The sequence below is a fragment of the Triplophysa dalaica genome, chromosome 25 (genome assembly GCF_015846415.1).
Source record: "Triplophysa dalaica isolate WHDGS20190420 chromosome 25, ASM1584641v1, whole genome shotgun sequence".
Lineage (NCBI taxonomy): Eukaryota > Metazoa > Chordata > Actinopteri > Cypriniformes > Nemacheilidae > Triplophysa > Triplophysa dalaica.
Window position 1 is genome coordinate 8,361,641 of NC_079566.1, and position 17,202 is coordinate 8,378,842.

At 36.0% G+C, this 17,202-nt stretch overlaps 1 protein-coding gene across 1 annotated transcript in view; it reads right to left on the minus strand.

Annotated features, from left to right (window-relative positions):
• Positions 1–252: 252 nt before the first annotated feature.
• Positions 253–17,202, minus strand: part of angpt1 (angiopoietin 1) — a 47,634-nt gene continuing 30,684 nt past the window's right edge. Inside the window, exons 7-9 of the mRNA XM_056741820.1 lie at positions 15,853–16,019; positions 5,697–5,827; positions 253–2,188 (exon numbers count right to left, since the gene is read on the minus strand). Coding sequence (XP_056597798.1) covers positions 2,025–2,188; positions 5,697–5,827; positions 15,853–16,019 — 462 coding nt within the window. The 3' untranslated portion in view covers positions 253–2,024. The remainder of the gene's footprint in view (positions 2,189–5,696; positions 5,828–15,852; positions 16,020–17,202) is intronic.

Here is a 17,202-nt window from a genome sequence, read left to right on the forward strand (position 1 = left end):
TGACACCTCGGCATACTGTCACGGAAGAGTGGAGGAGAACTAACAGTCAGCTAGCTACGAATACAATGGCTCTAAAGCTTGTTCAGGGCCCATTCTCCTGCGAAACGGCGGTCCTTTCCGTTTCTCCTTTTGCCGTGTGTAAATATTTTGACTACAGTGCGACGTGACTGAAAGGCAAAATGCTGAAAAGAGACGCGAGGGCATTAAGATTACAGAAGCAGTGATAAATGATTCAGACATGTGCGCATTCAATCACTGTGCGAGCGTGGGACGTCACGTTGTTTTTTATTTGAAATAAAATCACAATATTCTGAACATTGTAACAAAGGATGATGTTTAAATAGCATTGCAAATGTAACACTTTATTGAGGTACAAAGTTTTTGTAAGCAGTCCATACTATAAATGTTATTTACGGCGATGTGTTTTATTATTCAGAACATTGATTCAGGCTCAGGTGCTTTCCTCTAGAAAGCCCATTTGAACATGCCAACTTAAAGAGTATTTAATGTGATAAAAAAACATAAACATGCCACTCTGCACTTTTACAATCTAAAGAGTTTATGTATGTAGATTAGAAGTACTTGTTTCCAGCAAAATGCTCCATGCTGGTAGAAGTTAAATGTTGGCAGACAGTAGTTGTACAGAAATATAATGTCCTTCTGGGAAGGACTAGAAGGGTGTTTTTTGATAAAAGACAGAACGGAGTAAATCCTCCAACAAAATCTTGTGACTTGAGATGTTGTTAGATATATTGTGATGGTAGTTGGCAGGCTAAAAAAAACATACAGTATGTTTGCAATCTCACCAATATTCTGCTCAAAAGTTCAATAAAAAGTAATGTTTTCCATAAATCGAAACAAACACTGTACCAATGGTCAAACTGAATGCATGTACATTGTAAAGTGATAAGTCGTGGACTGCTAAAAACTAAAAAATGAACATAAGCTCAAGCGCTTACCTGACATCCTTCAAACCTGACACAGTAAATAAAAATGAAAATCCAAGCTTGTCGGTCAGACAAAAAAACAGCTTTCGAAAGAGAGCTACGTGGTACAAAACTGACATATGCAAAACATTAATATGACAAATTCACATAAGACAATATGGTATTAAATCCAACAAATTAAAACATAATAGTCTGTTGTTATTTGCATTGTACTGCATTAGCAATCCTGTATGTCATTGACATTTCTCCATCTGTTGTAAAGACAAATAATGTCTCAGTATTGTCTTTAATAGCTGTGATCTTTGGCATGCATTCGCGTGTTGATGCCAAGTTATGATGCACTTAAAGGTCCCTACAGTTCAAAGCCAGTAATAATATGGCGGTTTGCACTCAATAAAGTCATGCTGTAAGATGGGTATACCACTCTTTGCCAACAGGCTGTTTCTGGCACTAGCACTCCACAAATGATCCTTGTAAATAGTATTGCGAGTGACCTTTTAATACTGCATGCTATGGTTTTCTTCATGTTGACAGGAATAATGCACAAAATAAAATATTAATAATACACTGGGATAAAAAAGGCATACAAATGTGAAGTATCACAACCCGAATATAATTGTGCAACACGTTTTTATTAAAAAATGATAAGGTCCTTTTAGGATACCGAAGGACATCCAAGTTGTAAAAATTCACTTGGAGTCCAAACATGAGGGACGGTAGGCGCAGTCTGCTACCATCAAAGGTGATGTGCTTGCTTCAGCAATCCACACGTTCTGAGTGGCAAGTGAATGGCACTTGAATTCATACCTCTGATATTTAAAAATAAAGACCAGCCGAGTCAGCTCCCGCCCCAGATTCCCAGAGAGCACACCGTCTCCTGTGGAGTCTCACAACGAGGATGACTGTCTATTCACAGAATTGCTGTTTCCTGGAGAGGTGTTATCTCAAAAGAATCCTGAGTTATCCAGGTGGCAAATAGCTGTCCACTTACACAGCGTTACTTGATACTGTCATGGGCCAGGAAGTCAGAAGTCAAAAACTGCTTGCCAAAATGGGCCCGAGGGGCGTTTGGGAGGACTATGAGAAGTCGACCGGTCGGATCATCATGGCGGTAGCACGGAGAGAATAGCTGGGCCCTTTGAAGTAGTGCCACTTGATTCCGTTGAATTTTCCGACGTGTTGTCCTTGTCTGTAGTACACCCCGTTCAGGTTGGAAGGGCCGCAGGCGTCGTACCACCATCCTAAGACAGAAACATTAACAATGGTGAACAAGTGTTGAGAGTTTATATATTACAGAAGAAATGTATATAGAGCTACTGTATTTACATTTTTCAATCATTTACATCGAAAGGCTTGTCACAATATACCGTACCGGCAATAACCATGATATTAAAATCATGGTTATCGACTTTAAAATGAAAGTTCACCCAAAAATGAAAATGCTGTCATCATTTACTCACCCTCTTGTCATTTCAAACCTTTACGACTTTCTTTTTTATTTTGTAATATTTAGAAGAAAGTTGGGAACCGAACAGCATTGGCCCCCATTCACTTCTATTGTATAGACACTAAACCAATGCAAGTGGAACGGGGTCGGTTAACAACATTCTTCAAAATATCTTCTTTTGTGTTCTGCGGAAGAAAGAAAGCCACACAGGTTTGAAATGGTATGTGAGTAAATGATGACATGTTATCATATAGTAAATTACTCCATTTAACATTTCCCATAAGAGCCAAGGGTTACCAACTCTCTCTTAAACTCAATACACATGTTTTTTATGATAGCCTTATTGATTTGTTTTTAATAGATATCGTAACAATATCGTCAGGGTAAATTCTTTTGGGCACAATAATCCTATAGTGAAAATCTGTTATTGTGACAACGCCCTACATACTAATATTGGATTATATGGCTTTTTGTTCGCTTTCGAGGTCTAAAATCGTCACAACTTGTATTCTTGGCCCATTCTCACGTGGGAAATGTATCTGCGTATCACCAACACGTCACTCTGATAACACTTTAACCACATTTAAGAGGATTTCGAGAAAGGCCGGGTTATCTTTAGATGTTATCACATTATGAGTTATGTGGAAAATGGAAGTGGGGCCAAAAGTAATGCGTTGAGATATTTTGAGATATTTCTCATTACAGGACAATATAAATTACATACTGTACTCTGGTGTGATTGATCTATTCAGTGCATACTTTATTATAGTATTGAGAAAAATACCCAATTCAAAGGTTAAAATGTTACCATGGGGGCATTTTGTTGGCATGCTGATAAATGCAGAGTGCTGCTTGGTTGCCCTTGTTATTAGACCTGATGGGATACTATTTTTGTTGTTGACTTGTTATGACCAACTATTTTTATAGCAGCACATTACAACTCTTGGTCAGGCTATGGCACACACACAGCTTTGATTCTAGATCCAACATTACACTGGTGCTATGTGGTCACTGTGGTGTAGGTGAGGAGTGACTGGCACAGCCCGGTGTGCAGGTTTAGTATCTGATAATCTTTATGATATTTAGAGGAAAAGACATTTATAATCAGGATAAACAGCACTGATTGTGCAACACAGCTATGTATGTCTCATACTTAGTGATGACCTGACACAAGTGGCCTTTAACTGAAGCTGGAAAATGTAACATTCTGCCTCCTCATTCAACGATAAGAGTTAGTTGTGGCTTATCATCTAGCCATGAAAAGATCATTTTTGCCCAGAAAGCCTGTCAGCCGTGTCACTTATCAGCCCATTAAATACTAATCTAGCCACTGTACTGGATCAGACACGTACACACAAGGAGATCGTGCCCACGCGGTGCCCGCTGCGGCATGTCTCATTCCCATGAAGGACTTGAAGTTCACTTGACAGCCTCGAATGCCAGTGAGATCCGTGACATTTTAACAGCCGTCGGCGAGCCAACGACGCTGCCCTTTGTCACAGCTCTGACACAGCAAACCGATTGGACGCTCTATCTGCTGGTTACCATGCTATTGCACCTCGAGCCTCTGGCTTGGGTGAGTGCTTTGCTTGTCTCCAGGGAACTTGTTTTACAGCCTTGTTAACCACACTTCGTAACCAGCAATGAGGCAACAGAATGATAAAAGTTTGATTTTGTGATAAAAACAGAACTAGAGGACCAATGTGTCTTTCATTAAAGCACTTACAGAACAGAATTTAACATGTTTTGTTTCAAGACTGACTATTTTTAACATTTCCGTACTGTTAAGCCAAATTTCTTTCATTAAAACTAGATTAATTTAAAATCGTTCAGTGAGACGCTGTTTTATTTTATTAATTGCTTTGCCGAATTCTCTCCACACATAGGTCAGATTTATATCGCAACCTGCTAGGGCTCATATTTATTCGCATCCTCATATTAAATATCTTTGAGATTAATCACTGTCAGGACCCTATTTAGCATTTGGCTAGAAAGGAAGAGCTATTGACAGACATAGAATGTGAAGGCAGAAGTTCAGTTTGGCTGAACCCTTTTAATGCCAAACACTTTTAAAATGATGTACACAAGCGATTCAAGAACTTCGGTACATGGCGTTTCACGAGATCGCCTACACAGATAATAGAGTAGTTTGAGGGTATGCGTATTTGGCATGCTGTCGGGGAGAGGGCTCCGAGCTCGTTCATTCTTCCGAGCTCAGAGCACTCCCCCCTGTCCAGGGTGAGGGCTCCGAATCCGGCATTTGCCTGAACCCGGAACACTCCCCCCCCCCCCTTTTTTTGTCCTGCTGGAGACGAGGGGCTCCAGGTGAGGAGCCGGGGTGGTGGTGGGATGTTAGAGACTGAAGAGAGAGTGAAGGTAAGATGTCTTGACTATTTATAGGGACGCTCTCTCTCTCTCTTTGAAGTGATAGGTTGATTGTTGTGATTGCTGACAGCCGACCAGCCGAGTTCATTATCTGCTCCTGCTCCTCCCGAAGTTAGTTTAGTAAAACACCATTATGGGGAATATTATAGAGACCTACAATTATTTGTTGCTTCATAATATTCTACCCATTTTGGTAGGCTGGATGTGAAAGTCCACAATGACCTCATTACTACTCACTCAAAGCTTTATGTAGGACCTCTGTCAAAAAGGATAGTTTGCCATATATACTCATTTTGTCATCATTTATTCCCCCTATGTTATTCAAGACCGGTTTATGACTATTTCTACTGTGGAAGAAGATATTCAGAAACAAGTGTCTCTGTGTTTTTCTGTCCATATAATGGAAGTAGATATGGTAAAAGTCATCATTCTGAATCCCCTTTCATTCCTTCCAAACCTCTATGTAGGTATTTTTCTCTTTAAAAATATCCAAACCACTTATTCAAAACAAATGCAAAATTAAAAATATATATTATTCCATTGAAAAAAATGAAATCAGGGTGAGAAAATAATGTGGGTTTCCTTAAGGGACAGATCGATATTGGTATCAGTATCAGTATCGGGCCCGATATCAAGCTCATGTTCTCGTATTCCCATAGGAACACTGATACCATACCTGACAGAACTGACTTAAATTTGTGGTTTGAAAGTTTGTGACTCCACATAAAAGTGTATTTTTTCCTAATGTGATTTGGGGCAGAGTTATTCGTTTTACTGTTTAGTGCATGGAAAATGGCCACCTCTCTAAAATGTAAAGGCATCGATTTAAAAAGCATTCCTAGTGTCCTTGGATATTCGGTGTCTGAATAACTGCGATCATAAGGGCTGAGCTTAACAGAAAATGTATGGTGCCTTACCTCCGCTCAGCATCAGCGCACATTTGCACGTGCAGTTATCGTTGTCGATGTCTTTAGTGCTAAAGTCAGCACCGTGAATCACCAGACTGCTCTGCCTGCCCGCAGTCCCGCTGTGGCTCTTTAGGAATAACCTGAAACAGTGAAGGAAGAGAGGGGAAATACGAGTTGAGAGACATACTTTTAAAACGACGAGTTCTCTCATCATTTACTCATCCTCTTGTCAACTCAAACCTGTATGACTTTCTCTCTTCTAAAGAACACAAAGTAGATATTTTTAAGAATGTTAGTAACCGACTTGCATTATTTTTGTGTCCATAAATGAGTACTGCCATTGTTTGGTTACCAACATTCTTCAAAATATCTTCTAAATTGTTTTTGAAAAAACTCTGACACCTTGTGATTTATGTAGATACTCTTACATTGCATGACCCATGTATCATTTCTTAAGAGTTTCAATCTATTTTGGGTGCATAGGCTGGGAAACCTCTTGCCATGTTATCTAGATACATCTTACTCACAGAAACCACATAGTAACTCTAATCCAACCGTTCACACTCCAGGCTGCCACCACAAATACACAACCCTCTCTTAATGCAGGCTTGAGTTCAAAAGCAAAGCTGCAATAATATGCAGCATTGACGCCCAGAGTTTAGTGGTTGAAAGGTGGCCATTGAGTTTCCCATTGTGTCACCAAATGTTCTGCCCAGGGTCTCAACCTTTCTCTTTTATTACCCCTCTGACTAGGTCATACATTAAGCCAAATAACAAGACTGCACAACCATGCCAGAAAAAAAATGGAGCAGCAAATGAAACATGGTCGGCCGCGCAAAATCATTTCCTGAAATTCATCTCCCCGAATAAAACGGCACAGTGGAGATTGAGCTTTATAAATCGTGTCTTGGACAACGAAAAGAAAAATGTATCATATTTTTGGTTACATTTAAATGTTTTAGACATGTCAAAAGAGGCTTGTGATGCAACATTGGGTATCACACGCCAAGTCTGTGATTGTGTGGCTGTCGATTTTATTGTTAAGTGGGGCTTTTTTTCTTTTTATTTAATTTTTTTACCTAACACTTCATCCATCATTTGGATTTTCCTTGTAACTGGCCGACTGATCAATTTCAAGCCACCCGCATCACATATTGGTTGCAAGCACAGTTGTGTGACATCATACTCATTAAAATGAAGTGTATTGTTGCAGTCTCTTCACAAAGATAAACGGCCTTGGTTGTTTGCGGTTTCTATATACGTTTGATGCCAAACCGACGTATTCTATTCCTTACTCACAGTAAAGACTACATTTAACATCCATTTGTTAAGGCACAAGTGCAATGAATATCCACATGCTTGTTTTACAAAAGCATGTTTCACTTGCTGTGCATAGTTTCTATCATAACAGGAGAGCTGGACGCAGATTTTGAGAGCAAAAGAAGGACATTCTTGCTTCTCATTCTTACTTCTCAAGGTTTCAACGCATGTCGATCCATAGCCTTATATCTGTACTTATACCTGTTTTCTGTAAACCACTTCAGAAGACGTAAACAATGCAGGTCCAACGCTAGTCCAGAATAATAACCGTTTCAGTTTTTCTTAACACTGCCCAAACTTTGAACAGAACCAACAGAACATTTATAACCAAATCAAAATGTTAAACAAATATCTTAAAGATTTAATTATATATTTAAGAATAATGTAAAAATGAAACCAGACGGCTGGTGGACCAGTGTTTACATCTTGCAAAGTGGTCTACAGTGGTCTATATTCTACTTATTCACATATTCTATTTAGGTTAAACGCTACATTTACAGAAATTTGATACAAACCAAAACAAGAATTTGATGAACAGAGTTCAATACATTATTTTTTGTCCCTGCATTGCACTTTGGTATCTGTCGATCAACAATGTGATAAAAAAGAAATCCGTCTAAAAATGATACAGTAGAAAATACTAGGCCACATTCATGAAACGCATGTGTTTCTGATCGCACATGTAATGTTGCATTGATATGAATCGATGTTTCACTTATGAATTTGAATTAAATTTGTTCTGCTAAAGTTTCATGAATAAACCCCATTAAAGAGACTGAATGTTCCTCAAAGTCTTATTTTGGTTTATGTTAAATTAAATAAGGTACGTAGCTACTCTGACCAAAAGTAAACATGTTATGTGGCCATACCTATTTGTCAATTTCTCTGTGGCGAGTAGGGTTGTCACGGTACTATAAACATGTCTTACGATACTATACCAGGTGTAGTATCGCGTATAATATTTACTATGGTAAGACTCGGAAACACTAGTGTCTATGAGTTTTAGTAGCTTACTGTAGTAAATACTATAAAGTACACTTGATAATTTTTCACGTGGGAAGTAATTCAAATGTGGTGCAAATTTCATTGATACAGCAGTCTTTAAAAAGGGAAATATTAGCCTTACTTTAAATGCAGAACTAAGAGGGCCAGTAGGTGGCGTCAATTTTCCACTGAGTTAGTGAATCATTTAACCAACTCGTTCAAAACGTTAATTTGAATCATTATCTCCTCTGAGTCATTCAAAACACTTTCATTTAGGAGATAAACACAGTTTAAAGGCAGATTTAAGTGTTCAAATGAATATTAATGCGCACATGGAACATTAACTACGGTACTACCGTTTTAAAAACAGAGAGGCATCGGGTATTTTGAAGCTTCAGCATCGCGATGCTACACCGTGCAACCAAAGTGGCAGGTCTCTTGACCGGTGCTCATCTCAAGTCACTGCAACTTCTAAAAGTTAACATGTTAGCCAATTCCAATCATCCTTATTCACAGAAGAGCATACGATTTACTTCCTGTGTGTTCAGTTATTCTTGTGTATCCAATGTTTTTGCATGTCACGCTATGGCCTTTGTTTTACTCTGAGCTTAAACATCTGCATGGCTCATACAGTTCCTCAAGGGCTTCTTCTCATCACACCAGGAATTACTAGCACAGATGAAAACTGAGAATGGAAAGAAATTCATATGTGACCCTGGACAACAAAACCAGTCTTATGGGTCAATTTTTCGAAATCAAAATTTTTACAGCATCTGACAGCTGAATAATTAAGCTTTCTATACATGTATGGGTTGCAAGGATGAGAAAAATTTGGCGGAGATAGTTTAAAACTCTGGAATCTGTGGGAGCAACAAATCTAAATAATGAGAAATTGCCTGTGAAGTTGTTAATCATTGGCACTGTGGCAGGCCGTCCACTAGCAAAAATTAAGCTTTTTATAGATTTAAGGTAGGAAATTAACAAAATATCTTCATGAAACATGATCTTTACTTAATATTCAAAAGATTTTGGGCATAAAAGAAAAAAATCGATCAATTTGACCCATAGAATGTATTTTTGTCTTTTACTAAAAATGTTCCAGTGCTACTTAAGACTGGTTATGTGATCAAGGGTCACATATGGTCTTTCACAACACTATCCCAGGGGATGTTTCTGCTGTCTGCTCATCTTATTTTTCACATTTGAAATGACGGCAGTGCTACTAACCGGAAATGTGACATGTATTTAGAATACATGAGGATTTACTGTCAGATTTGTTCTAGTTTGTTTGAAATGCGATGCCAAATATAGTAACATTTTTTATTACTTATGCTAAAAGTACAATTTTTGATTCACTCATTTAGATTCACTGAACCACCAGTCTCTCAGGTAGAAATGATCGAGATGAGATACTGCAAAGTCCAGCAGCACAGACTGTAAATGGGGAACATTAACACAGCATATTTAAATCAGTGGAAAAACAAAACTTGAATGTCTAAGTCACATGTGCCATAGGGGTCCATACGTCAGAACCCCTTTTGGTCAAACAAGAATTCCTTGAAAGAGATTGAACATAAAGACTTAAATACCATTTCCTCTCCACAGCTGTGGGCCATGTCAAAACTCATCTAAGCAAAGTGTGATAAGCAGCCGCTCCTGAGAGGAACCCACAGTTAGTTCCTGCTGGATGCCTTTTATCTGTCACAACCCATCTTTAAAACTTGTAGTTAGTACATATATCATAATTTACTCGCCCTCTTGTCATTTCAAGCCTGTATGACTTTACACAAAAGATGATATTCTGAAGAATGTTGGTCACAGAAAACGGTTGGTACCCATGGCATTCTGCAGAAGAAAATAAGTAAAACTAGCTTTATATGAGTGTGTAAATGACAGAACTTTCATTTTTGTGTGAACCATTACTTTGAAAGTTTGATTTAACAACTGTTTTTTTTAGGTCAAACAAATCTTTCTCACAAAACGTACTTGCAATTTATGTCAAGATTACAGAACATCTCCAAAATACCTTTCACTGTCATTATTTTTGACCTTATTTGCTTACAATACTGAACAAATCATTTGTTGTCTGTTACAAGACCTTTTGACATTCTCTGTGGTCTCTTCCATGACTCTTGATGAGGTTTGAGATTTTGATAGTCTCTGCTAGACTCAAGATAAGTACAGTACACCCCAGGCATCGACATTTAACAGGTTTCAGCGATCTGTATGCCAAGACCTCCAAAATTCACATCTGAATGTTCGATTCCACTAAAGATCTTGTAGCAACACCTGCGGATTTAAAACTTGGCGGTTTAAGAGATAGATTTTATAGCCACTATCAAAAATTAAAACTAAAACTAAAAGCAGACGCATGTTGCTGTATAACATCACTAATGTCTGTTCATAGACTATTTTATGAGTAACAATAGTAACTCAATATGATTTTTGAAGCCACACAGGACTGTTAAAGTGATAATATACCCAAAAATGAAACTTCTGTCATAATTATTCACCATCTTGTCGTTTCAAACCTGTATGACTTTCATTTTTCCGCACAACACAAAAGAAGATATTTTGAAGATTGTTTGTTAACTGTCACCCATTCACTTGCATTGGTTTTGTGTCCATACAATAGAAGTAAAAGGGTACCAACGCTGTTAACAATTTTCTTTTTTAAATATCTTGTTTTGTGTTCTGCAGAAAAAAAAGTCTAACAGGTTTAAAATGACGAAAGGTCAGTAAATGATTTTTGCGTGAACTATTCATTTAAAAGTCAAATAGATTCATGTATCATTTAGTCATTTTGGTATTGGTTTTTCAACTGTATTTATGTGCAAAACATTGAAAACATGGCATTGTATTTCTAACACTGATTGTGAAAAGTCAAGAACAGTACATGGTGAGTAATAAAACAGAAATGTATCCATGATCCAGTAAGTAACTCTAACCAAAAGAATTTCTCTTGGCTCTCAATTGGTGTTCACATCTTTCAAAAATAACTTTCCCCAGTCACGTTGTACCCACATTTCCCCTCTTTACCACATTCACCTTTTGACCACATTTTCTGTCTCCTTATTAAAGCCAGTATCATTAAACAATTGTGCACCAATAAGATGCAAATGCTAGGCTGGTTAAATAAAGCTTATTTCAGGAAATGCATTCTTTAAAGAGAATACTCTCACAAACGTTTCACTAAATCAAATATACAGTACTGGTGTGCAAACACGGTAGGAGTCTGTGTGTCTGTTACTGTGGGCACTGGAGTTGGGTCAGTGGCTTTCAGCCCAGGACTACAACGTGAACAAGAGTGTTGACCCCCTGTTATGACCCCATCCCAGTGGAGTTGTTGTAGCACTGTCTGGTCCCCTCTGGGACCCCCCAGATATTTACCCTTTATCCCTCATAACCTTTGTATGTAGGTTCTCCTTGGAAACAAAACACAACACTTCTCGGCCTCTCCCAAATTCCACTTCACACAAAACTCAAAAGAATTAACTTCTTGTTAACCTTCCATTTACTGGAAAAAAGTGCAATCACTGAATTATGGTCAAATATCATTTTTCAACTCTCCTCTATGTGGCTTATTAAAAATACAGAGGAAATGCCTGGCGGTTGGAGACGGGCACTGTATGATCATATCCAATATAGTGATGTGGATTGTTGTACAGGTGCCAGAATAACATTACGACAGTGTTGATCTTTTTAAGCAATTACGCTACAGATCCATTTCGCTGATTGTTAAATTAAGGAGCGTCAGGATCCATATGTTCTGTAAACATAGCTGTAATAAGAACCGGTTTTTTAACCACCATTGGAAAACTCAACATAATCAAATGCATTACATTATATGAATGGAGAAATGCATATTGTCTTTTCATCTCCCTTTCTAGTTAAATGAAAATAGAGGAGTAACTGTAAGTGAAGAAAGAATTTACACACATAATCATAATGAAACAAATGAAATGTCTATTTGTACACTTTAATCTGTTTATACAAAGAGGTCAATCTTGCGCTATTAGTTACAATTCAAAGTAAAGGAAAGGTAAGAGGAGACTGGTGGTCTCTGTACTGGCATGAGCACAGTTACTGCTCAATGAGTGAAATTACACACTTCATGAATAACATTGTGCCTCCTTCAGCCTAGGCAGAAATACCGCCCTTCTGATTAAAAAACCCAAACTTTAAAATAATACCAAAACTCTCCTAAATCTCAAAGATAAATCATCAAAAAACTCGAAAAAATCTTTCCTTTTACTGAAAAACATTTAAAATTACAGTTAATCTGGAAAATTAATCTCATAATGCAGTCAAATACACAGCATGCTGGGAACTACAGATCATCTGACAAGGTATTTATATCTACAAAAAATATTTTTGTAGTCTCAACACAAAATAAATAAATTTACTTAATTTTACCAATTTAAATTTAACATAAAATTGAGTTGGATTTACTTAATAATTTTTTCAATTAAACTTGCTCAAAGAAAATAATAAAATCTTAACAAAATTTGTTGATTTTATTCCCAAAACTGGTCAATTTCTTTGTTAAAAACAGGAACATAATTATATTAGGCATATTTTAATAAAAAAAATTCATAAAATCTACTAAGGCGCATAGTGGTTTTTTTCAGTGTAGAGTATCGCGTTAGCAACGCCAAGGGCATGGGTTCTGTCCCAAATATTTTACATACTAAGAAACAATGTATAGTACAATGCAATGTAAGTCGCTTTGGATAAAGGCATCTGCCAAATGCATAAATGTAAAATCTGTAAATCTAAATACATGTACAAATTAATGTTACTTATAAGTTAATATAAACTTATTTTTTAGCAATATTTAAGGTCTGATGTACAGTATAACAAAGGATCTTTTATGTTATTTCAACCTGTTTCTTTTTCCGGCAAAAATAAATAAAACATAAATCTGAAATTTTGTAGTAAATGTATATTGTTAGTAGTTCACATGAAACACAAATAATAATTTTACTTAAACACATACCTATAAATAGTACATTTAGAAAAACTGAAAAATAAATTAGAAATGGTCTCTTCATTCTTCTGTAATATTATTAATAAACAGACCAATGTAATTGCTGTTGCGTATAATCTGAGAGCAACAGTGATCCTGTGGTACACCCATGTGTAAAGTGTTATGCCATAGGCTTTGTTCATTCTTACCACTAATGGTCTGTGTTTTCCATCAGTTGCAGTTTCCATCTCATAAGTCCAAATCAAGTATTTAAATTAAGTTTGAGAGGAAAATTGTGTGGAGGGCAGAGCTGTGGTCTGTACCACTGAGGCATATACTGTTACTTTGTGATAGCTGATAGAGTAACTCTACTTGAGGTTTACCAAAAGAATGCAACTGGACTTTTCCCACAAAAAATGTCAAATTGTCATGTATTTTTTTGCGTAGTGAACATCTCAATCTTAAAATTAATAAATGTGTTATCTTAATATTTTGCACAGAGAACATTTCAATATACTGTATTATGCAAACAATCAAAACCGGTGCTTTAAAATTAAAATCGCAAAGGTTAAAAAATCACCAGAATGTAATGGCCATGAAGAGGTGTGAAGTCAATACTGGGCAGCACTTACTGAAAAAACTTTGAGAATTCTAAAAATGAATGAACATTTCTGTTGATCCCGAAACATTAAAGATTTACTTTATTGAAATGATTAAAGTGTCAAAACTAATATGCATCTGTAATACTACTGCCCAATGATTACACCTCATGTAACTCCCTTCATGCACCCAAAATTATTGCCTCAGACTTTTGCGGAAACTTGCTTAGGTTAAAAAAGAGAGAAGGGAAAAAGATCTTCATTATTTCAAATTTATTGCACGTAGCATGGTATATATTTAGCCAAGTGCTATTTGCTCACTTCAACCTTTACCCTGTATGCAGTTTAGAAATCATTAGGGTCTGAAAACCGTAATAAACATGACATTTAGTCCTTTTCGTGATTTAAGTTATGGCATTACATTCCCCTGTGCAGTTATTGCTGTTCTAATACATATTCTTCACTCGTATAGCTTTAAATTTACGCAAATGCAAGTGGCTGGCTGACAGGCAAACATTTCCTGACTGGAAAATCTTCCCTTTGGTTCTGTTAAATAAAAACGCTTATGGTTGTAATATATTAAACACTTAATGATCCTTTGTGGATTCATGTGCACGCTTGTGGATCATGAGCAGTAACCATATTTGTAAGGAAGTTTCAAGAGCGTTTATTTGCCACGTCTGTACCCATGACGTGTGTGCACATGCATGAGTGAAAGTATAACGCACACGTGTTAATGGGTAAGGCTGCTGGACACCATCTTACAGTATGATATATTTTACAAACTAGAGATTGCTGGAGATTCAATTAAATGGAATTTTATTCCAACAAAATTTTAGACTTCAACAGACTATGTACTGTAATATTAACTTACACAATTCATAAAGTGATATAATATAAAGTTATAAAATAGAAATGGAAAAATAATGCCAATAAAATGATAGAAGAAACAAGAGAGGAAAAGTCAAGTGCAAAATATGCAAGAATGACAACGCTATACTGACTATACTGGTTTCCTCCTAAGATTTAAAAGCTAAAATCATTTTATCTGCATACTACATCTGCTGGTTGTGCATTTTGTATACACAACAAAAAAAACCTTGCAACTGATTGTTTCAATTCAGATCATAATCCAAAGGTGACAACCTCTTACACACTTTGAGCAAAGGGTTTGTTTTGGCCAAGAGGCACTGTGAACATTTTAAGAGAACACATCTATTTTTGGAGAGGAGAATGCTGATAAGATTCCTGAAAGTCTCACCAGTACAGGCCGCTATAAGACTGCCAAGTGTGCAAGAAACCAATTTCTTGATTTTCTCTTAGCATGATGTGAAAGCTCTCTCATTTATTGCATTGGAATGTCTAATTTTCATTGGAGAAATAACCAAAAAGACAATACAATATTTCCAATAATATTCAAATAAGAGGGGTCAATAATACTGTTTTCTGAACTGTTCCTGGCATTACTTTCAGGTATTACAGTTTACAGATAAAGAAAAACGGGCAATTGATATAACAAGTCTTTATTTATGTACTGTATATCTAATGATACTGACAAAATGAAATATACAAATATATCAACAGGGATGCCGGATATAGTTATAATTACCAAGAGGTGTGTTTGACTTCTATAATCAGTTTCCAAAACTAACTTAATGTCAGTAAAAATTGACTGAAAAAATAAATATAACATAAATAAACATTTGATGTCTGGTAACCAAATTCTTAATTAGATAAATACTAAATAATGTGTGATTTAAAGAAAATATATTTAAAAGTCCCACCAGTAATGGATGTGGTTGAAGTTTTTCTTTACCTGTAATTCAGGATGCACACATAATCCCTGCATTTAAGTGATAGTTCTCCCAAATGTGAAAATTCTGTTAGCATTTATTCACCCCCTTGTCATTTCAAACCTTTATGACATTCTTTCTTCTGCAGACCACAAAAGAAGATATTTTGAAGAAAGTTGGTAACTGAATATAACAACATTCTTCAAAATATCTTCTTTTGTGTTCTGCGGAAGAAAGAAAGTCGTACAGGTTTGAAATGACAAGAAGGCGGATTAATGATGACAGATTTTTATTTTTGGGATCACGTCAAACAATCAAAAATGAAATTAACCTGAGTTGTCTGTAGAAAAATCCTGTATTTAATGAAAACACAGCTAAACAATAATCAAATATCACAATTAAAAGGGAAACATATATTTAAAAGTGATATTTCATAGCGGATAAGAAATATTCCTGGCAGGTAAAGAAAAGATCAAAAAGTTATATTGGACTAAAATTACCTGTAGTTGTTTTTTTCACTGCCGATGTGGAAACTGTCGTACTGAGAGAAGGCTTGATGTCCATCCCAGTCTGTCAGCTCCACACGGAGCGCATACTGCCTCTGATTGGTCAGAATGTACACAAACTCATTTCCCAGCCAGTGTTCGGCTGACACGCTCCCAAAGCCCTGCAAGAAAGGGAGGGACGGTGGGTCAGAAGAAGTATGGACTCGGGTCACAAATGGCCTTGGATGAGGCGGTGGGAATGAAAATCCCATCCAACATATTTTAAGTTTACCAGAATCAACACAAGAATGGAATTCCTCATTTGCTTGAGATTATAATAACAGAATTCTTAGAAAATGTTAATCCATGAGGTTATCAATAACAACTGGTCTGCTTCTGATGTTTTGATGTTTAACAGCTACATCAGACCTGGAAAACTGTGAGAAAACACATTAAATTATGACATATGTCTAAAGCCAATGAACTTCGAACCACACACGATATGTTGTATATAATGTGGGGAGGCTGGGGCTTTTCAAGAATGAGCACAGATGTCACATATCAACCAAATCTAATTGTATCAGATGTGTTTCTCGGGGTGTTACCAGAAGCTGTTCTCAATCTGCCATACTGAAAAGTGAAGTGTTTCAGAACACAATATACAAAAAAAAACCCTTGAACATACATTCATGACAAAAAAACTATAGTTTTATTATTATCATTAGTTTTAGACTATATTACTAAATTGTGTTTATATTTTTATTCCAAAATATTTAAATGTACTTACAGTGATATAATTTATTATTAATACATTATTTTTATTTAAACTTAGATTTTTTTAAAAACCTTTATGTAATCTTCTAAACATATTGTGTGTGTTAAGATTCTAGGAGAGTCCTTTGTAGACTCAAAAAGTGAAATTTTGAGCCTTGTCCAATTTCCTTAACTGAAAGAAATTTACAACAACATTTTTGTAGTTTGGCAGTTAACTACTGGTCTGTGTTTGGTTGTAAAATAATTTATGTTATATTTCATTTACATTAATATTAATTAATATTCATATTTTATTATTATTGTAGTAAATTAAAACTACTCAACATTTATTGATTCTTTGCTGAGGTTTACTGGAAGTATATTTTTGGGCCAAATAATATTTCCGTCTATACCTTCATGTTAAAAAAAACAAGGATTGTATTACTAAATAATATTTTACACTTTCATTCCAAAATATCTAAATGTACCAATAGTGATATAATAACATACAATTTATTAGTATTTACACATAAACATCACATTATTTTTATATATACAATTTTATAAAACCTTATGTATAGAGTATAGATAAGTCCTTAAGAGAGTTAATAT